Source organism: Heteronotia binoei, chromosome 2 (genome assembly GCF_032191835.1).
Source record: "Heteronotia binoei isolate CCM8104 ecotype False Entrance Well chromosome 2, APGP_CSIRO_Hbin_v1, whole genome shotgun sequence".
NCBI lineage: Eukaryota > Metazoa > Chordata > Lepidosauria > Squamata > Gekkonidae > Heteronotia > Heteronotia binoei.
In genome coordinates, this window is record NC_083224.1 from 1,404,598 (window position 1) to 1,427,566 (window position 22,969).

The 22,969-nt window shown below is 51.2% G+C and overlaps 1 protein-coding gene across 1 annotated transcript; it reads right to left on the bottom strand.

Moving 5' to 3' along the window:
* Positions 1 to 1,389: 1,389 nt before the first annotated feature.
* On the bottom strand, positions 1,390 to 19,449 carry LOC132567826 (WAP four-disulfide core domain protein 2-like). Its single transcript, XM_060233508.1, has 4 exons — positions 19,362 to 19,449; positions 6,915 to 7,058; positions 5,153 to 5,302; positions 1,390 to 1,583 (listed from the first exon to the last, which is right to left on the bottom strand). The coding sequence occupies exons 1-4, from the start codon at positions 19,447 to 19,449 to the stop codon at positions 1,390 to 1,392; spliced, it is 576 nt and encodes a 191-aa protein (XP_060089491.1).
* Positions 19,450 to 22,969: the final 3,520 nt, after the last annotated feature.

A 22,969-nucleotide genomic window follows, 5' to 3' on the forward strand; every position in this document is an offset into this window, starting at 1 on the left:
ATGCAAGCTTTCGTATGCATACAAAAGCTCCCATTCTGAATAAAACTTAGTTGGTCTTAAAGGTACGACTTGTCTACTGCTTTGTTCTATTGCTTCAGACCAACACGGCTGGCCGCTTGGATCTAAGGTGGTCTGTTGACTGTCACAGAGGGCTTTTTTATTTTTTGGTGACCCCCCTCCTCCCCCCTCCACAGTCTCCCCCAGTCCTTTGAAAATTCTTGGAGAACAGGAGAGGTGCCGGAAGACTGGAGGCGGGCGAATGTTGTCCCTACCTTTAAGAAGGGGGAAAAAGATGATTCTATGATCTTTGCTGCATTTCTATAAGATTTGCAAAAGAGAGATCTCTTGGGGGCTGGTGGGCTTTCTGCTCAGGACCCTGGACAGCGCTTGCTGATTTAGATGCTTGGCGGGTCCCATGCAGTCAAGAAGGGGAGGCATATAATCTCCCCCACCCCCCAAACTTTCAGAGCAGGGCGCCCTCATGGGAAAACCTCCTTCGAGGGGCACTCGTCTAAGCAGCTCTGGGTTCAAGGGGTAGCTGGATCCTAACAGGGGAGAGGGATGGCTCCCAGAGAATCAGAATCCTACAGTTGGAAGGGACCTCCAGGGTCATCTAGTCCAACCCCCTGCCCAATGCAGGGAACTCACAAACACCTGACCCTAAATCCACAGGACCTTCACTGCTGTCAGAGGGCCATGCAGCCTCTGTTGAAACACCTCCCAGGAAGGAGAGCCCAGTTAAAGCATAGAATCCTAGAGTTGGAAGGGATCTCCAGGGTCATCTAGTCTAACCCCCTGCCCAATGCAGAAAACTCACAAATACCTCCCTTTAAATTCACAGGATCAGATGGTCATCTAGCCCGGGGCCAAATAACCCCCTCTGCCCCTCCCCTAGATCCAGCCCTGCCCCCTGCACAATGCAGGAAACTCACAAACCCCTCCCCCTCAATTCACGGGATCCTCATTGCTGTCAGATGGCCATCTAGCCTCTGTTTAAAAACCTCCAAGGAAGGAGAGCCCACCACCTGCAAAGGAGGAACCCTGTGGAAACTTAGAATAATGGAATCCTAGAGTGGAAGGGACCTCCAGGGTCATCTAGTCCAACCCCCTGCACAAGGCAGGAAACTCACAAACCCCTCCCCCTCAATTCACAGGATCCTCATTGCTGTCAGATGGCCATCCAGCCTCTGTTTAAGGAAGGAGAGCCCCCCACCTCCCATTGTCCAGGAGACAGCCGGGAGCCACCTCATGCCCGAGAGAAGTCCTGCGTCCTTTGAGTCCAAGCAGGCAGGCTCGGCTGGCTGCCAGTCGCAGAGCGTCTCCTTCTTCCCAGGGCTCAAGGCGGTGGTGGGAGGCGGGGCTGCCCCGGTCCGGTCCAGTTCTGCAGGCCTACTGAGCCCCGCCTCGGCCCGTCCAAGCCCAGCCCCGGCCTCCTGGCCTTGGCAGCCGCACCTGAAGGCAATGCATGGCCGAGCCGCTGAAGCAGCACTTCTGGGTGCCTGGGCACTCCTGGTCCTGCAGGCAGCTGGGCGCAAAGGAGGGCGTGGTGCTCGGCCGCTTCTTGGGGCATTTCCCGGGCTTCTCTGCAAGACAGGAGGGGGGAGATAGATAGAGGGGGTCAGTCCTGGGAACGCTGCCAAGGCTGGAGGTGCGGGGAGGATGATGAGAAGCCCCTTTTTGGGGGGCTGCAGGGAGGAAAAGTTGGCACGCGGGACCCACAGGACGCAGCTCCTCTCTGGGGCAGATGTTGCATCCCGCCCCCAGGCCTGCCCTGGAAAAGGAGTGGATTGCCCCAGAGAAGAAATGCCAAAGTCTGCAGCAAAGAGGCGACTGGAGCTGCAGTGCTGGATTAAACTCTGTGGAGGCCGAAAACTTGCTCCCCCCCACCTCCCATGCAAATTATCTCAGAGACTGTGCGCCCCTCCCCCTGCCCAGTGCAGCCACTTCTGAAAAGCCCCTTTGGCTAAGCTGCGGGAGAGAGGCAGAGAGAGGCAAATTTGGCAACAATGCCAGGCAAGTCGAGGAAAGAGTGGCTCCGTCGCTGGCTGTGCCTGCAGGGTGGGGGCGGGGCTGCAAGCAGGGGGGGAATGGGGAAGGGGGGGGGAAGCTGGCCCGGGGATCCCTAAAAGCGTGGGGCCCCATAGACCAGTGCCTACCTGGCCTAATTGTTAATCCGGCTCTGCGGAGCTGCGTCAGGCAAAACAAAGACTGGCCACTCAGGTTGCCATCCTCCAGTTGGGGCCTGGGCATCTCCCAGGATGACAAGTGACCTCCAGATGACAGAGATCAGTTGGTTCGGAGAAGAAGGCTGCTTTGGCGAGGGGGGGGGGATTCAGGGCACTGCAACCTGTCTGAGGTTCAGCCTCTCCATTCTGAGGCTCCACCCACAAACCTCCAGGAACTTCCCAACCTGGAGTTGGCATCGCTACAGACTTGGGTTGCCAATCCCCAGGTGGGGGCAGGGGATCCCCCGGTTTGGAGGCCCTCCCCCCAGGGTTGTCAGAAAGCAGGGGGAGGGGAGGGAAATGCCTGCTGGGAACTCCATTATTCCCTATGGAGATTTATTCCCATAGAAAATAATGGAGAATTGATCGGTGGGTATCTGGGGCTCTGGGGGGGCTGTTCTTTGAGGTAGAGGCACCAAATTTTCAGCATAGCATCTAGTGCCTCTCCCCAAAATACCTCCCAAGTTTCAAAACGATTGGACCAGGGGTTCCAATTCTATGAGCCTCAAAAGAAGGTGCCCCTATTTTTCATTATTTTCCATGGAAGGAAGGCATTGAAAAGGTGTGCCGTCCCTTTAAATGTGATGGCCAGAACTCCCTTTGGAGTTCAACGATGCTTGTCACAGCCTTGATCTTGGCTCCACCCCTAATGTCTCCTGGCTCCACCCCCAAAGTCCCGAGATATTTCTTAAATTGAACTTAGCAACCCTGCTATTGGCCACAGACCTTTTTCTCACCCAGTTTCCCTGGCCACTCTGTTCCCACCCCCCACCAGTTTGGATCAGCCCCTCAGCCTTCAGTGGGGGTGAGTGGGGGAAGGAGAGTTTTTGCAGGGTGGAGGCACAGTGTGAGGGAGGGCTCCAGAGTTTCAATTCCAGGCCCCCTTGAGACCAGGGTCATCGAACCCCAGTAGACTCCTGCTTAGAAATCCAGCTTCCACATGGGAAACGACCGGGATTGCTGGGTGTATGTGGAGGTTGAGTTTTGGCAACTTCGCTTCCTGGAGTCATGAGGTAATTAATTCTTTGCTTATGCATGCCAGTCAGTGGTAGAGCCAATTAGCTAGTCTGCACGCACTTCCTGTTAGAGGTTAGCTGTCAATATGCATTTTAACCTGTGTTGCTCATCTCTAATTGGGGAATCAATACATTGGGGATGGACTAGGGAGAAAGCCTTGGGTTTCAGTTTATGGTCCTTTGTTTAAGTCTCTAGTCTTCCTCGCCAGTTGCTGTTTAGATCTCAGGGAGTCAACATGTAGTTAGAGAAGACAGGAAGGAAAAGAAAGGTCCCCTGTGCAAGCACCAGTCATTTCTGACTCTGGGGTGATGTTGCTTTCGCAACTTTTTCACGGCAGACTTTTTACGGGGTGGTTTGCCATTGTCTTCCCCAGTCATCTACACTTTTCCCCCAGCAAGCTGGGGACTCATTTGACCGACCTCAGAAGGATGGAAGGCTGAGTCAACCTGAGCCGGCTACCTGAAACCAGCTTCCACCAGTATCGAACTCAGGTCGTGAGCAGAGCTTAGGACTGCAGGACTGCAGGTTTAACACTCCGCGCCACGGGGTGTTAAATTCTTTTCTTGTTTCGTAGGGCTCCCAAGTTACCCTGTCCTCACTAGATAAGTAAAGATTCCTTTGTTCAAGCTAAATGCGTGTGCCTGGCTGTTTTGTGGTTTGATCTGCTTTACTCTGCTAAGGAAATCCTAACGGGGGAAGTGAGTGGGTTAGGGTTGCCAGCTTCCAGGCAGGTCCTGGAGATCTCCTGGAATTAAAATTGATCTCTAGGCTACAGTGGCCAGTTTCCATGGAAGAAATATTTGCTTCAGAAGTTGATCTCTACAGCATTGTGTCTCTGCCACCCCCTGGCTCCACCCCCAAAACCTCCAGGAATTTCCCAACCTAGAGTTGGCAACCCTAGACTGGGAACCCTCATGTGGGGGGAGTCCAGGTGCAGCCCCCCCTTTGAGGCAGAGCCCCCCATCCCCCCTGCATTAAAGGTCAAGGTCGTCCCCTGTGCAAGCACCAGTCATTTCTGACTCTGGGGTGACGTCACATCACAACGTTTTCACGGCAGACTTTTTTATGGGGTGGTTTGTCATTGCCTTCCCCAGTCTTGTACACTCCCCCCCCCCCCCAGCAAGCTGGGGACTCATTCTACCCACCTGGGGGGAAGAAGAAGAAGAATTGCAGATTTATACCCCCCCCTTCTCCCTGAATCAGAGACTCAGAGTGGCTTACAATCTCCCATATCTTCTCCCCCCACAACAGACACCCTGTGAGGTGGGTGAGGCTGAGAGGGCTCTCACGGCAGCTGCCCTTTCAAGGACAACCTCTGTCAGAGCTATGGCTGACCCAAGGCCATGGTAGCAGGTGCAAGTGGAGGAGTGGGGAATCAAACCCGGTTCTCCCAGATAAGAGTCCACGCACTTAACCACCACACCAAACTGGCTCTCTAAGAAGAAGATATTGGATTTATACCACACCGTTCACACTGAATCAAAGTCTCAGAGTGGCTCACAATCTCCCATATCTTCTCCCCCCACAACAGACACCCTGTGAGGTGAGTGGGGCTGAGAGAGCTCTCCCAAAAGCTACCTTTCAAGGACAACCTCGGCCAGAACTATGGCTGACCCAAGGCCATTCCACCAGGTGCAAGTGGAGGAGTGGGGAATCAAACCCGGTTCTCCCAGATAAGAGTCAACGCACTACACCAAACTGGAAGGATGGAAGGCTGAGTCAACCTTGAGCCGGTTACCTGAACCCAGCTTCCGCTGGGATCTTGAGGGACTGGGTGCCTCCCCTCCTGCCTTGGGGTGGGGCAATGAGTCTACTCAGCAGTCAGGCAGAAATCAGCCGGCCTCGTGGTGGGGTGAGGCCCCCAGCCTGAGCCCCACAGGCCGGATCTTCTCTCATTCAGGGCCGCTCACCTGGAAGGGGAAGCCTGCAGGTGCGTCCACAGGAGGTCTCGCAGCACTTCTGGGCCCCCGCGCAATCCTCATCTGCCGCACAGGTGGTCGCACATGGATCAGGCACATACAGCTTCTTCATCAGTGGGGAGGGGCAGAGCCCAGGCTTCTCTGCAGGGGAGGGAGGGGAAGCAGGCTGGACAGTGAATCTGCTGCTCCCCCCCCCCCCAGCCCTGTGCGATGGACCGGGAGGGGATCACATCCCCCCTGGCTACTGGTGGGGTGGGAGGGTTGACAGATCCAGGCTGGGGGTGGAGGCTGGAGCAAAGCCCACAAAGTCCACCCTCCAAAGCATCCATTTCCTCCAGGGGGGAACAGATCTCTCTGCAGTTTGGAGGTGAGCTGTCATTCCGAGGGATCCCCAGGTCCCACCTGGAGGCTGGCATCCCTACATCCAGCAGCTCAGGGGAACGGAAGCTTGATTGGGGCACCACTTGGTAGAGGAGGGCACACTGCGGGGTTGTTTGCCCAGAGCCCCTCTTGCCCCCTGCCTCACCACCTCTGACCATCTACTGAAAGGGAGTGATGTGGATGCTGAACGGAGACCAGGGGGCTCTGGGTACTGATCCTGCTTTGCCACGAATCTCCTGGCCAGCCAGGCTCACATTCCTGGGAGGAGACAACAGAGGAGGGGGAGGGGAGACTCACACCCACTGCCCTGAGCATCTGGGAAGAAGGGCAGGATCCGAATGCGAGACCCACTGCAGCTCCTCACCAGCTGAGGCTACTTCCCAGGCCTTGGAGTTCTGAGAGGGGGAGATACAGCAGGCTTTTTACTGAGGCCAAAACCGGCCTGGAAACTAAAATCTCCAGCCCTAATCCCATGACTCCTTCCAGGTGAGGGGACGGGCACTCTGCACACACACTGTCACACTCCTGCCTTCACTGTTACGTTGTCCTCTTACAGGGCTGACTGAGATCTTCCCCACAGAATTTATTTATTTATTTTATTTCATTCAATTTATATCCCGCCCTATCCCACCAAAGCAGGCTCAGGGCGGCTCATGATGATATTTGATGATGATATTGGATTTATATCCCGCCCTCCACTCCAAAGAGTCTCAGAGCAGCTCACAATCTCCTTTACCTTCCTCCCCCACAACAGACACCCTGTGAGGTGGGTGGGACTGGAGAGGGCTCTCACAGCAGCTGCCCTTTCAAAGACAACCTCTGCCAGAGCTATGGCTGACCCAAGGCCGTTCCAGCAGGTGCAAGTGGAGGAGGGGGGAATCAAACCCGGTTCTCCCAGATAAGAGTCCGCACACTTAACCACTACACCAAACTGGCTCTCCATATTCTAACAATAAAAGCAAAAATTAAAATACATTAATAATTTACACAATAAAATAAACACAATTGTCAGCGTGCTATGCTACACAGTCTTCCTTAAAATCCAGATATTCAGGTGTTCAGATATTCAGATGTACAGATGCCGGTCAGTTGTATGCCAACCGGAAGAGGACTGTCTTACAGGCCCAGCGGAACTGCCCTCATCTCCTCCGGCAGTTGGTTCCACCAGCAAGGGGCTGGGATCGAAAAAGCCCTGTCCCTAGTTGACTTCAGACGGGCCTCCTTTGGCCCGGGGATTGTAAGGAGATTCTGAGAACCTGATCTCAGCACTCTCTGGGGAACATGTGGGGAGAGACGGTCCCTAAGGTAAGCGATGTGGGGTCCAGCCCCCGCCCAGCCTGGCCACCAGAAGCCCCCCTCCCCTCTCTCCTACCTCTGCTGGGCGGTGTGCAGTTGTACTGGCAGGCAAATTCGCAGCACTTCAAGGCCCCCACGCACTCGCTGTCCGCTTCACACTCCACAGTGCACGGTGGCTGGAACAGGCCAGCGGGGAATGACGGGCAATAGCCGGCTTTCCCTGCAGACAAGAGAAGACAGCAGGGTAGAGGGGTAGAGACAGTGCCGGCCCCGAGGCAGTCCAAGTCTCGAGGAGCCCTTGCAAATTATCTCAGAGTTGGAGTCCCGCCCGTGTCCCCCCGCTGCAGCCTGCAGGCCCCTTCTCAAAAGCCCCTGTGACCAAGCTGCGGGGGAGAGGCAGAGAGAGGCAAAATTGGCAATGACGCCAGCAGCAGCTGCACCAGGCAAGTCAGGCAAAGAGCGGCTCAGTTGCTGGCTGTGTGCGCAGGCGGGGAGGGCTGCAAGCAGTGAAGGGGGGAGGCAGTCTGTGGCCCCTAAAGGCGTGGGGGCCCATAGGCCAGTGCCTACTTCGCCTAATTGTTAATTCAGCCCTGGATGAAGAACTTTGGTCCTCTGCAAACCTCTGGTCTAGAGCTGCCTGCCTGCGTGGAACCTTCTGACTAGGCCTCTTGGCTGCAAAGAAGCGAGTTTTCTCACAGAGATAGTGAGAATCTCCTTTACCTTCCTCCCCCACAACTGCTCCAGATTGGCCTTCAAGCAAACTGCCTGCACCTGGGCAACGCCAGTCCCATCCTTTAGCTGGGCTTCTTAACTGGCAAATTCTTTCTTTACAGCGGAAGAAACAGCCTTGGTTGCTGGAATGTGAGACCACCACGTGCCTCCATAACAAGGGAAAGAGGTAAAATCACCTGTTGGACTGTGATTGGCTTCAGGGCCCAGAGTCAGTCAAAAGAATCATAAGAATGTATGAGAAGCCCTGTTGGATCAGGCAAATGGCCCCTCCAGTCCAACACTCTGTGTCACATAAGAACAGAAGAGAAGCCCTGTTGGATCAGGCCAGTGGCCCCTCCAGTCCAACACTCTGTATCATAAGAACATAAGAGAAGCCATGTTGGATCAGGCCAACGGCCCATCAAGTCCAACACTCTGTGTCACATAAGAACATAAGAGAAGCCCTGTTGGATCAGGCCAGTGGCCCCTCCAGTCCAACATTCTGTGTCACATAAGAACATAAGAGAAGCCCTGTTGGATCAGGCCAGTGGCCCCTCCAGTCCAACACTCTGTGTCACATAAGAACAGAAGAGAAGCCCTGTTGGATCAGGCCAGTGGCCCCTCCAGTCCAACACTCTGTGTCATAAGAACATAAGAGAAGCCCTGTTGGATCAGGCCAGTGGCCCATCCAGTCCAACACTCTGTGTCACATAAGAACATAAGAGAAGCCCTGTTGGATCAGGCCAGTGGCCCATCCAGTCCAACACTTCGTGTCACATAAGAACATAAGAGAAGCCATGTTGGATCAGGCCAGTGGCCCATCCAGTCCAACACTCTGTGTCACATAAGAACATAAGAGAAGCCCTGTTGGATCAGGCCAGTGGCCCATCCAGTCCAAACATAAGAGAAGCCCTGTTGGATCAGGCCAATGGCCCATCCAGTCCAACACTTTGTGTCACACAGTGGCCAAAAAAACCCCCCCAGGTGCCATCAGGAGGTCCATCAGTGAGGCCAGGACACTAGAAGCCCTTCCACTGTGCCCTCCTCCCAAGCACAAGAATCCAGAGCATCACTCCCCAGACAGAGAGTTCCAACAATAAGCTGTGGCTAATAGCCACTGATGGACCTCTGCTCCAGATGTTGATCCAACCCCCTCTTGAAGCTGTCTATGCTTGTAGCCGCCGCCACCTTCTGTGGCAGGGAATTCCATGTGTTCATCACCCTCTGGTGATTTCTTTCTCTCTTTTAATAGTAATCTCCAGGAATTGTCCAACTCAGAACTGGCCACCCTAGCTGGGTCCAGAGCAGGTTTACCAACCCCAGTTAGGAATATTCCTGGAGCTTTGGAGATGGAGTCACAGGAAAGTGGGATTTGAGAAGATGGCGGGTGGGGGGCTTACGCAGAGTGTAAAGCCACAGAATCCACCCTCCAAAGCAGCTGTTGTCTCCAGGGCGACTCTTCTCCGAAGAGCAGGTGGAATCAGCAGCCATAGCCCAGAGAGAGGTCAGCCTGAGGAACAGTGGAGTGGGGAAGAGAGTCCCTCTAAAGATGCTCTGAAAGGACAGCCCCTTGCCCTCAAGCCAGGATCATAGAATCATAGAGTTGGAAGAGACTTCTAGGGTCATCTAGTCCAACCCCCTGCACAATGCAGGAAACTCACAAACACCTCCCCCTAAATTCACAGGATCTTCATTGCTGTCTGATGGCCATCCGGCCTCTGTTTAAAAACCTCCAAGGAAGGAGAGCCCACCACCTCCCGAGGAAGCCTGTTCCACTGAGGAATCGCTCTAACGGTTAGGAAGTTCTTCCTAATGTTGAGCTGGAAACTCTTTTGATTTAATTTCAACCCATTGGTTCTGGTCCTACCTTCCGGGGCCACAGAAAACAATTCCACGCCATCCTCTAAATGACAGCCCTTCAAGTACTTGAATATGGTGATCATATCACCTCTCAGCCACCGCCTCTCCAGGCTAAACATCCCCAGCTCCTTCAACCTTTCCTCATAGGACTTGGTCTCCAGACCCCTCACCATCTTTGTCGCCCTCCTCTGGACCCGTTCCAGCTTGTCTATATCCTTCCTAAAATGTGGTGCCCAAAACTGAACACGATACTCCAGGTGAGGTCTTACCAGAGCAGAGTAAAGCGATACCATCACATCACGTGATCTGGACACTATACTTCTGTTGATGCAGCCCAAAACTGCATTTGCCTTTTTAGCCACCGCATCACACTGTTGACTCATGTTCAGCATCTGATCCACTAAGACCCCCAGATCCTTTTCGCACAGACTACTGCTAAGACAAGTCTCCTCCATCCAATAACCATGCATTGGATTTTTCCTACCTAAATGCAGAACTTTACATTTATCCCTCTTCAGATTCATTTTATTGGCTTTAGCCCAGTTTTCCAGCCTGTCAAGGTCATCTTGATCAGATGGCAGGGAAGATGCTTTTTGATTTCCTTGGCTCAGTCTGAGGCAGCCCAGACTGGTAAGGTGGTCCCACTGCCGCCTTCTGAGTGCCTCTGGCTCTCTTCCACGTCCCTCCCCCCATATACTCAAAGAGCGGCTTCAGGCCTGCTGGGAAAAGGAGAGCAGGATCGTCCTCTCCTGAGACCCCAGAGACCACCGGGCAGCCAAAGGAGACCCTTGTGAGCAAAGTTCCCTCTAAGCTTCAGAGTCTTGTGAGCGAAAATTCTACTTGGTGAGCTACAGGCATTAAAGCAGTGAGCTTCTGCATCAATTATTGTGCTCTGGAGCCATCCTTCTTGAGCTAAGAGGGACGGTGGCTCAGTGGTAGAGCATCTGCTTGGTAAGCAGAAGGTCCCTGGTTCAATCCCCGGCATCTCCAATTAAAAAGGGTCCAGGCAAATAGGCATGAAAAACCTCTGCTTGAGACCCTGGAGAGCCGCTGCCAGTCTGAGTAGACAAGATTGACTTTGATGGACTGAGGGTCTGATTCAGTATAAGGCAACTTCATATGTTCAGGACGAAAACAGGTGAGCTGGAGGCTGAAAATCTGTGAGCTAGCTCACGCTAACTCCACTTAGAGGGAACACCTCTTGAGAGCCAGACTGATCAATGGTTTGAGAAATCGGCTTCAAATTTCCCTCTGTTTCTACCTGGAGCCATCCTAGGTGTTGGGAAAGGCCATGTCTAGGGTACAAAGAGGAAGAGAAGAAGACCCTTCAGGGGGTAGCAAGAAGACAATTAGGATAGTGACATGAGCACCTTCTCTCTCTCTTTAAAAGTCGTTCCTTGTCTGTCTCCAGATTGCTACACTTAGGGCAACTCTTTCCCCCTTCTGCTCAGATGCGCCGCAGTCATTCTTACCCTCTCTCTCTGCTAGGGACCTATTTCGGTCTCTTCCTTTTTCCAGCAAGCATGTTAATTCCTAAACAAACCTTTATCTACTCTTTAATCAAGTTGTGCATCATTGCTGTGCTAATTACTCTGCCAACGCTTGGGATTGAACTAGATGGTATGGATTGCACAAGTTGATTCATGTGACACACACAACATCAGGGAACCAACATTCCCACACATTCAGGGGCTGGATTTGGCTCACAACAACCACAGCAAAGAAGAAGATGGAGAAGACGGAGGAGGAAGAAGAAGATTGGATTTATACCCCACCTTTCACTACCTGAAGGAGTCTTAGAGCAGCTTACAAATCTGCTATAGCTTCCTCCCCCACAACAGGCACCCTGTGAGGTAGGTGGGGCTGAGAGACCTCTCCCAGAAGCTGCCCTTTCAAGGACAGCTCCAGCAGCTGCAAGTGGAGGAGTGGGGAATTAAACCCGGTTCTTCCAGACAAGAGTCCACACACTTAACTAGTACAGCAGACAGTCCACAGTCCAGAAGGAGGGGAGTCAGAGCCTTCAGCCTCCCCGCCCCCACGGTTTAAATCCTCACACTTTGATCTCCATCTGTAAAATGAGAACAGCGCTCTTGGGTGGGTGGGGGCTGCAAAGGTGAGGAAACTCATTTCGGCAGGCTTCCTTTGTTTATGCAGAACCACAGAATGTGTTCAGTCCTGGTGGGGAGAGCAAGAGTTCTTCCTCCCTGGGCCGCAGGTGGAAGGATATGCAGAATGGGAAGAGACCAGCCTCCCCGCAAATGAAGAAATGACTACCTCTTTGGCCAGCTCCTGCTGCTGCTGCAGGTGCAGAATGGTCCCCGAGAGCTTCCCCCGCACTTGGTCTGCCTCAGCCACCACTTAGAGCAACCCCATAAGGTTTTCAAGGCAAGAAACGCACAGAGGTGGTTTGCCACTGCTTGCCTCTGCGCAGCAACCCTGACTTTCTTGGTGGTCTCCCATGCAAGGACTAACCAGGCCCTACTTTGCTTAGCTTCTGAGATCAGATGACAGACAGCAAAGCATGCTGGACCACCCAGGTCAGGGAACTAGTACATGGGAGGGATGCATAATTGTTATAGATCCAAGCGGGCAGCAGCCGCGTTGGCCTGAAGCAGTTAAACAAAGCAGGAGTCAAGTGGCACCTTTAAGACCAACAAAGTTTTATTTAGAATGAAAGCTTTCGTGTGCTCTTAAGCACGCTTCATCAGACGAGGAATCCGGCACAGTGTGCTTAAGAGCACACGGAATCTTACGTTCTAAATAAAAACTGGTTGGTCTTAAAGGTGAAACTTGACTCTTGCTTTGTTCAACATAATTGTGATGTATGTCATTCTGAACTTTCTCTACAAAACCTGCAGCAAGTCCCAAATTTGCAAGAGAGAGACAGGAAGAGAGAAAGAAAGAAAGAGAGAGAGAGAGGAAGAGAGAGAGAGAGGAAGAGAGAAAGAGAGAAAGAGAGAAAGAGAGAGGAAGAGAGAGAGAGAGAGAGAGAAAGAGAGAAAGAGAGAAAGAAAGAAAGAAAGAAAGAAAGAAAGAAAGAAAGAAAGAAAGAAAGAAAGAAAGAAAGAAAGAAAGAAAGAAAGAAAGAAAGAAAATCTGTAAACCAAATCCAAAATCAAAATTGGGGGATTATGCTTCAAAATAATAATAAGAAGAATAACATAAGAACATAAGAGAAGCCATGTTGGATCAGGCCAATATATACATACACACACACACACAATGTGGCTAATAGCCACTGATGGACCTCTGCTCTATATTTTTATCTAAACCCCTCTTGAAGCTGGCTATGCTTGTAGCCGCCACCACCTCCTGTGGCAGTGAATTCCACATGTTAATCACCCTTTGTGTGAAGAAGTACTTCCTTTTATCAGCAATTTCATTGAATGCCCACGAGTTCTAGTAATAAGACTGCAGATTTATACCCCAACCTTTTCTATGAATCTCAGAGTCTCAGAGCGGCTTACAATCTCCTTTATCTTCTTCCCCCACCAACACACACCCTGTGAGGTGGGTGGGGCTGAGAAGACTCTCACAGCAGCTGCCCTTTCAAGGACAACCTCTGCCAGAGCTATGGCTGACCCAAGGCCATTCCAGCAGGTGCAAGTGGAGGAGTGGGGAATCACACCCGGTTCTCCCAGATAAGAGTCCGCACACTTAACCACTACACCAAACTGGCTTCCTACATAAAACATCTGTAGCTTTAAGAAAAGAATGCCCACTTAGAAGAGCCAGTTTGGTGGTTCCCACTCCTCCACTTGCACCTGCTGGAATGGCCTTGGGTCAGCCACAACTCTGGCAGGAGTTGTCCTTGAAAGGACAGCTGCTGTGAGAGCCCTCTCAGCCCCACCCATCTCACAGGGTGTCTATTGTGGGGGGAGAGGATATAGGAGATTGTAAGCCGCTCTGAGTCGCTGGTTCAGAGAGAAGGGCGGGGTATAAATCTGCAATTCTTCTTCTTAACTCTCGCGGTTTCAGTTTTGGAGGTTGCCTGGCAACTACAATAAAAGCCTCCCAAGCCTTGGTTTCTGTGAAGCAGAGCCCTGGGGGTGCAACAGGGGAAGACTTTGACCAAACAGTCCTTGAAACTGCCAGACACGAGTGCTGAATTGCAACTGATAATGAAGCTCAAGACTAGGCATCCACATGGACTGAATTGAGACGGCGGTTTCCTGTCTCATTACCAAAGCTGATTCCCCACACCTACTATTCCTCTACATGCCACATTTAATCTAATCACACCTGCTGTCAGCATTTGCCTGCTAATGCCATATGGCATCTGAAATCGCTCCACTTTCCAAGACACAGGACAGATGAACTCACATTCTAGCTGCTTCTGAAGAAATGATGAGTGACTCACAAATGCTCATAGGCTGACACACATTTTGTTAGTCTTTAAGGTGCTCCTGGATTCTGGCTCTTTTCTAGTCCTTGAAAAGGTTCTTTGCTCAACTTGCACTAGGGTTGCAAGTCTGATTCAAGAAATATCTGGGGACTTTGGGGGTGGAGCCAGGAGACTTTGGGGGTGGAGCCAGGAGACTTTGGGGGAGCCAGGAGCAAGGGTGTGACAAGCATAAATGAACTCCAAGGAGTTCTGGCCATCACATTTAAAGGGACAGCACACCTTTTCAATTCCTTCCTTCCATAGGAAACAATGAAGGATAGGGACACCTTCTTTTGGGGCTTATAGAATTGGACCCCCTGGTCCAATCTTTCTGAAACTTGGGGGGTATTTTGGGGAGAGGCACTAGATGCTATACTGAAAATTTGGTGTCTCTACCCCAAAAAACAGCCCCCCCCCAGAGCCCCAGATACCCGTGGATCAATTCTCTATTATTTTCTATGGGAATAAATCTCCCATAGGGAATAATAGAGTTCCCCAGCAGACATTTCCCTCCCCTCCCCCCGCTTTCTGACAACCCTGAAGCGGGGGGAGGGCCTCCAAACCGGGGGATCCCCTGCCTCCACCTGGGGATTGGCAACCCTAACTTGCACCTCTGCTAAACTGACCTGTTTATTCCCTCATTTCAGACACTTTTGTCACTGGAGCAAGGCCTGGGTACCTAACAGAACTGGGCCTGCTGGAGGGAACCCTCAGGAAACAGCTTGGGCCCAAAACTCCACCCCCCCTCCCCATTGGAGCCACACTGACTGGGAGCTTATCAATAAAGGAAGAGGTCGGAGCCTTGCGGGACCTTGCCCAGTTCCACAATATTATCCCAGTTAGCTTTTAACTGACTGACGGCCACCACCACGATATAAGATCCCATTGGATTTGGATGCCTAAGAACACTGAATGCCATCCTAAATCATAAGGAATTAGCACCAAATTGTTAAAACTGTTTTAAATTGTTCATTTTAATCTTTAATTTAACTGTTTTTTATTGTTATTCTATTGAGTTTCTGAACCACGCAGCTTTGGCAGGGAGGGGGGGATATAACCAAACTAAACTAAACTAAACTAAATACCTCATCTGGAGTCTTGTGTTCAGTTTTGGGCACCACATTTGAAGAAGGATATAGACAAGCTGGATGGGGTCCAGAGGAGGGCGACGAAGATGGTGAGGGGTCTGGAGACCAAGTCCTATGAGGAAAGGCTGAAGGAGCTGGGCATGTTGAGCCTGGAGAGAAGGCGGCTGAGAGGTGATACGATCACCATCCTCAAGGACTTGAAGGGCTATCATCCAGAGGATGGTGTGAAATGTTTTCTGTGGCCCCAGAAGGCAGGACCAGAACCAATGGTTTGAAATTAAATCAAAATTGCTTCCGGCTCAACATTAGGAAGAACTTCCTGACCGTTAGAGCGATTCCTCAGTGGAACAGGCTTCCTTCTTGGGAGGGGCTGGGCTCTCCTTCCTTGGAGGTTTTTCAACAGGGGCTAGATGGCCATCAGACAGCAATGAGGATCCTGTGAATTTAGGGGGAGGTATTTGTGCATTTCCTGCATTGTGCAGGGGGTTGGACTAGGTGTCCCTTTCAACTCTATGATTCTGTGATTAAACTAAACTAAATTAAGCTATGAAGGAGGATAGATGAGGAAGGCAGCCCCTGACAGATTACTTATGGGTCCTGGTGAAAGGGAGTTGCTCAGACTTCCTCTCCTCTGTCTGCCTTTGACTTCAATGCTCATTTAATTTCCAGTGTTAATGGAGCCCTACTAGGCTTGGGTTCCAGGGGACACTCACTGAATAGCCTCAGCAGTTCACAAAGGTAGATATTTAACATGGGACCCCCTGTTTTGTTTTTAAGCCCTAGCTGCTATGAAACCCTCTCTGCAGCCTGCTTTGTCATTTGCTTTCTTTCCTGTCAGGGCTTTTTTTGGTAGAAAAAGACCATCAGGAACTTATTTGCATATTAGGACACACAGAATCCTAGAGTTGGAAGGGCCCTCCAGGGTCATCTAGTCCAACCCCCTGCACAATGCAGGAAACTCACAAATCCCTCCCCCTCTCGCATATCACCACTGTTTCACACAGGGCTTTTTTTGGTAGAAAAAGCCCAGCAGGGACTCATTTGCCTATTAGGCCACACCCCCTGACATCACCATTGTTTCACACAGGGGTTTTTGTAGGAAAAGCCCAGCAGGGCCTCATTTGCATATTAGGCCACACCCCCTGATGCCAAGTCAGCTGGAACTGCGTTCCTGCTCAAAAAAAGCCTGGCTTCTTGTGTTACAACAACAATAACAATAATAATATTTTATTTATATCCCGCCTTCCCCACCACAGTAGGCTCAGGGCGGCTCACAACATATAACATAAATATCAAGTTACAATAATAAAACATTATATCAATACAATATATAATTCATAATATTTGCTATTACATTAAAACATAATTAAAACAATCAATTAGTTAAAAGTCTAACATTTTCAGGTGCCGTATTCTAGATGTTCTCCTCTTGTAATTTATGATGGCTGTATATAATAGGCTAGAATCCACATGAAGAGAAAGCCAGCTGAAAGAGGGTAGTCTGTGGGCAGTTCTGGTCGCCGCACCTCAAAAAGGATATTCTAGCATTGGAGAAAGTCCAGAGAAGGGCAACTAGAATGATGAAAGGGCTGGAGCACTTTCCCTATGAAGAAAGGTTGAAACGCTTGGGGCTCTTTAGCTTGGAGAAACGTCGACTGCGGGGTGACATGATAGAGGTTTACAAGATAATGCATGGGATGGAGAAAGTAGAGAAAGAAGTATTTTTCTCACTTTCTCACAATACAAGAACTCGTGGGCATTCGATGAAATTGCTGAGGAGACAGGTTAAAACGGATAAAAGGAAGTACTTCTTCACCCAAAGGGCGATTAACATGTGGAATTCACTGCCACAGGAGGTGGTGGCGGCTACAAGTATAGCCACCTTCAAGAGGGTAAATATGGAGCAGAGGTCCATCAGTGGCTATTAGCCACAGTGTATGTGTATATATAAATTTTTTTTTTTGCCACTGTGTGACACAGAGTGTTGGACTGGATGGGCTGTTGGCCTGATCCAACATGGCTTCTCTTATGTTCTTATGTTCTTATGTCTTGCAGGCCCTACGGAATTGAGCAAGACTCCGCAGGGCCCTCACCTCATCTGGTAGTTGGTTAGTTCCAAAGGTTACAAAGACCTGCCTGAGGTTTAACCAGATCAGCGAACTTGCTGTCCCTAGTCTCTGGTGTTAGCACATTAATCTACCTGCAGAGTAGAGTTCCAAAGTAATGTTAGAATTGCGGTAGCCCTGTATCCTCAGGGTGAAGGGGGTAGGGTGAGGTCAGACGGGCGAAGTGCCCGGGGAACACCATAACCAGTGAGTGGGCAGGAGAAGCCCAGAACTGCTGAAGTCTTGTGACCGGGATCTGGTTCCATTTTGCCCTGACCCCAGGATCTGGTTCCCTTTCACCTCTGGGAGTATATTTCCCCTCGCAAAATTCACCCCATAGACACAAACACACACAATCCTCTTCTTCTTGAAGCTTCAACAGCCTGGTCAGGTCTTTCTGGCTCAGCCACCCCGATGGCAACCTGGAGCAGGTAACACACCTGGCAAGCATCACCAGCCCCAGAGCAACAACAGCCAAGAAATGCCCTGCCCACACATCTGGACGCCAAGGACTCATGCAGCTGTCCTTCTGTTGCTCACGCAGCTGACAGCCAGTTTGGTGCAGTGAAGAGTGCAGACTCTTATCTGAGAGAACCGGGTTTAATGCCCCGCTCCTCCACTTGCAGCTGCTGGAATGGCCTTGGGTCAGCCAGAGATCTCTCAGAGGTTGTTCTTGAAAGGGCAGCAGCTGGGAGAGCCCTCTCCAGCCCCACCCACCTCACAGGGTGTCTGTTGTGAGGGAGGAAGGGAAAGGAGATTGTAGGCTGCTCTGAGACTCAGTCCTTGAAAGGGCAGTTCCTGGGAGAGCTCTCTCAGCCCCACCCACCTCACAGGGTGTCTGTTGTGCGGGGAGAAGATACAGGAGCAGGACTGGATCTACATTTTTTTTGAGGGGGGGAATTAAAAAATGGTGCCCCCTTTTGGGCCATTCTATCTTATGGTCCCATATAATACAATGGACTCCATAACCAATTTGGCGCCCCCCCTCCATCAGCGCCCGGGGCAAACAACCCCCTCTGCCCCACCCTAGATCCGGCCCTGTACAGGAGATTGTAAGCCGCTCTGAGTCTCCGATTCGGAGAGAAGGGCGGGGTATAAATCTGCAGTCTACTTCTTCTTAAGAACATAAGAGAAGCCCTGTTGTATCAGGCCAGTTGCCCATCCAGTCCAACACTCTGTGTCACATAAGAACATAAGAGAAGCCCTGTTGGATCAGGCCAGTGGCCCCTCCAGTCCAACACTCTGTGTCACATAAGAACATAAGAGAAGCCCTGTTGGATCAGGCCAGTGGCCCCTCAGTCCAACACTCTGTGTCACATAAGAACATAAGAGAAGCCCTGTTGGATCAGGCCAGTGGCCCCTCCAGTCCAAAACTCTGTGTCACATAAGAACATAAGAGAAGCCCTGTTGGATCAGGCCAGTGGCCCCTCCAGTCCAACACTCTGTGTCACATAAGAACATAAGAGAAGCCCCGTTGGATCAGGCCAGTGGCCCATCCAGTCCAACACTCTCTGTGTCACATAAGAACATGAGAAGCCATGTTGGATCAGGCCAATGGCCCATCCAGTCCAACACTCTCTGTGTCACATAAGAACATGAGAAGCCATGTTGGATCAGGCCAATGGCCCATCCAGTCAACACTCTCTGTGTCACATAAGAACATAAGAGAAGCCCTGTTGGATCAGGCCAATGGCCCATCCAGTCCAACACTCTCTGTGTCACATAAGAACATGAGAAGCCATGTTGGATCAGGCCAATGGCCCATCCAGTCCAACACTCTGTCACATAAGAACATAAGAGAAGCCATGTGGCCAAAAATAAAAGCCAAGTGCCATCAGGAGGGTCACAAGTGGGGCTAGAAGCCCTTCCACTTTGCCCCCCCTCCAAGCACAAAGAATACAGAGCATCACTGCCCCAGACAGTTTCAACAATATGCTGTGGCTAATAGCCGCTGATGGACCTCTGCTCCATATTTTTATCCAATCCCCTCTTGAAGTTGGCTATGCTTCTCCTCCTCCTCCTCCTCCTCCTCCTCTTCTTCTTCTTCTTCTTCTTCTTCTTCTTCTTCTTCTTCTTCTTCTTCTCTTCTTCTTCTTCTTCTTCTTCTTCTTCTTCTTCTTCTTCTTCTTCTTCTTCTTCTTCTTCTTCTTCTTCTTCTTCTTCTTCTTCTTCTTCTTCTTCTTCTTCTTCTTCTTCTTCTGGCAAAGAAGAGCCACTGTTCCCCACCCCTACACCCCCGTGTGATGCAGGCTGCTGCTCTGGCGTCTGAGAAGCCCCACAGGCTCAAGAGTGCCACCTCTGAGCTTCCCAAGGCTTCCAAGCACAAGGTGTTTCCTGGCATGCCCTGCCCGGTCAGCCAGCCAAGAACAACTCACCTATCCTCTCCTCCTCCCCGTAGTCTGAGGCCTCTCCTTCCGCCAGCACCAGAAGGCCCATGAGCCAGCAGAGAGCCTCTGGCTTCATGGTGCTCTTTGGGATCCAGGCTGCAATGGCCAGGAGGGAGCCATGCCAATCTTTAAATTGCTGCTTCCTGGGCGGGGCCGACTCTGACCTGGCCTGGCTGTGTCGCCTGCCCGCCTCCTCCCCATGTTTATGGAGACCAGGGAAGTGGGGCAATCAGGACCGATCCAACCAGGGGCGGGGGAGCGAACAAACCCAGCCAGAAATATATGGGGAAGGCTAGGAGGGTCCAGCCACAGGAGCTAAAATGATCACAAACGAAATATTTATTATGTGGTTCACTAGAGTAAAATTAAAAACACAGGACCTGGTGCTGTCTTCCTGGTGCAAAGAAGCACCTTCTGTTCTTGCTGCTGAGGAATTTCCTGCTCTGGCAGGCAGCCGTGCTCCACGTCAGTCAAAAGTAGGGTTGCCAATCCCCAGGTGGGGGCAGGGGATCCCCCGGTTTGGAGGCCCTCCCCCCGCTTCAGGGTCGTCAGAAAGCGGGGGGAGGGGAGGAAATGTCTGCTGGGAACTCTATTATTCCATAAGGAGAGTTATTCCCATAGAAAATCGTGGAGAATTGATCCGCGGGTACCTGCGGCTCTGGGGGGGGGGGGAGGTGCTGTTTTTTCGGGTAGAGGCACCAAATTTGCAGTATAGCATCTCCAAGTTTCAAAATGTTTGGAGCAGGGGGCCCAACTCTAAGAGCCCCAAAAGAAGATGTCCCTACCCTTCATTATTTCCTATGGAAGGAAAACATTTTAAAAGGTATGCAGTCCGTTTATAGTATCTAGTGCCTCTCCCCAAAGTACCCCTCCAGCTGCAAGTGCAGGAGTGGGGAATCAAACCCGGTTCTCCCAGATAAGAGTCCGCACACTTCACCACTACACCAAAGAGCAACTTTAACTTTCAATGCATTCTCCAAGCTGCCAGCTGGCTTGGAGGAGTGATTGAAAGAGAGAAAGGCCTTCTGCAAGCCGTCTGATGGGGCAGTGGGGCCTTTGAGAGCCACACAAGATGTGTGAGAGAGCCACATGCGGCTCCCCAGCCCCAGTTTGGCCACTCTTGTTCTAGACTGTATGTTAGGCCACAGAATCCACCACCCTCCAAAGCTGCCGTCCCTTCCAGGGGGAGGCGAACTGGTTTCTGTAGGCTGGAGATCAGATGGAATCCCAGGATAATTCCAGGCCCACCTGGAGGCTGCTAACCCTACTAGGAGGGTCTCCTTCTTCCCAGGTCCCTTTAGCAGACGTGCCTTTCCTCTCTCTCCATGGGGGCCTGCGGGAGGGAGGGGCAGGGACAATATGCTCAAGAGCTCAAAGGGGCGGTGAGCTAGCCGCCCACCCCCAATCCCAGCCTCATCTCTCAGCCCCCACCCTCCCTCGTCCGCACTGCAAGCAAAGAGGAACCAGAGCACCCTAGAGCAGGGGTGTCAAACATGCAGCCTGGGGGCCGAATCAAGCCCCTGGGGGGCTCCTATCAGGCCCCTGAGCAACTAGCTGTCATCTGCTTCCTTCTCCCCACCTCTTGCTTCCTTCCACATCACAGCTTGCTTTGCAAGGCTTGCTCAATTGCACAGGAGCTACAGAGCAAAACCTCTGTTTTCTCCATTGGCTGAGGCTCCTCCCTTGTTGAAGAAGGGGGGGGAGGAATAGCTTGCTTTGCCAGCCCCTCTCAATTGCACAGCAGAGCTACCAAGCCAAGCCTCTCTTCCTTCTGTTGGCTGAGGCTCCTCCCCCTCCTGGTCCCCTGGGGAAGGAAGGAAAGAGCCAGAGCTTCCTTTGTCCAGTTCCCTGGATCCCATGAGAAAAATACAAATAAAACACCTGTAAGACCAACGGGTGCTAATGTTTTAAGCATGTTTTAAGATTTTTTAAAAAAATATTTAATTGTGTTTGTGTCCTTTATAAAGTTTGCAACTCTGCTACCTAATCTTAAATAGGTGCAAACCTGGCCCAGCCCGACAAGGTCTCATTTATGTCAGATTTGACCCTCGTAACAAATGGGTTTGACACCCCTGTCCTAGAGAGCAAAAGACACCAGATTAGAGTCAGGATACCGGATGATCTTGACTGGCTGGAAAACTGGGCTAAAACAAAACAAAACGAATCTCAGTGGAGGTAAAGAAGAAGACGAAGAAGATAATATTGGATTTATATCCCGCCCTCCACTCCGAAGAGTCTCAGAGCGTCTCACAATCTCCTTTACCTTCCTCCCCCACAACAGACACCCTGCGAGGTAGATGAAGATATTGGATTTCTATCCCGCCCTCCACTCCGCAGAGTCTCAGAGCGGCTCACAATCTCCTTTCCCTTCCTCCTCCACAACAGACACCCTGTGAGGTAGATGAAGAGATTGGATTTATATCCCGCCCTCCACTCCGAAGAGTCTCAGAGCGGCTCACAATCTCCTTTACCTTCCTCCCCCACAACAAACACCCTGTGAGGTGGGTGGGGCTGAGACGGCTCTCACAGCAGCTGCCCTTTCAAGGACAACCTCTGCCAGAGCTATGGCTGACCCAAGGCCATGCTAGCAGGTGCAAGTGGAGGAGTGGGGAATCAAACCTGGTTCTCCCAGATAAGAGAGCTCTGGCTGACCCAAGGCCATTCCAGCAGGTGCAAGTGGAGGAGTGGGGAATCCAACCTGGTTCTCCCAGATAAGAGAGCTATGGCTGACCCAAGGCCATGCTAGCAGGTGCAAGTGGAGGAGTGGGGAATCAAACCCAGTTCTCCCAGATAAATGTAAAGTTCTGCATTTAGGTAGGGGAAATGCAATGCCTGGTTATAGGATGATGGAAACTTGTTATATACATGAACTCAAGCAAAGACTTGGGAGTTCCTGCCAGGCTCATCGCAGCCAACCAGACTGAGCTTGGGGACTTGGGAACAATGGACAGCTGGATCCAAATCTCTGCCACTCTGGAGCAATCACAAGCCCCCACCAGTTCTAATGACCCAATAACGTGCTTGCACGGGAACTCAGAGATGTAAATAAGTTTGGCCCCATTGGCCAAACTCAGTCTTGTTCCTGCAGCCACTTACTTACTATGCTGTACTTAATAAAGAGGTTGTTCTCACTCACACTTTGCCTCATCAATGCATAGAACCCACTATGCAATACTTGTCTTAGCAGTAGAATGTGTGAAAAGGATCTAGGGGTCTTAGTAGATCATACAGTGAAAAAGGATATGGCCCTTCTTGGAAAATGACCTCAAAGACGGTCTTCCCAGGGATTACCATGTTGGACCCTTCATTTTTACCAACTATCCAGATTAACCTAACATGGCTTCTCTAAGATGGCTTCTCTTATGTTCTTATGTTCTTAACCTAGAATCATAGAATTGGAAGGGACCTCCAGGGTCATCTAGTCCAACCCCCTGCACAACGCAGGAGACTCACAAACACCTCCCCCTAAATTCACAGGAACTTCATTGCTTTCAGATGGCCATCTAGCCTCTGTTTAAAAACCTCCAAGGAAGGAGAGCCCACCACCTCCTGAGGAAGCCTGTTAGATTAATAGAAGAGTTGGAAGGGACCTCTAG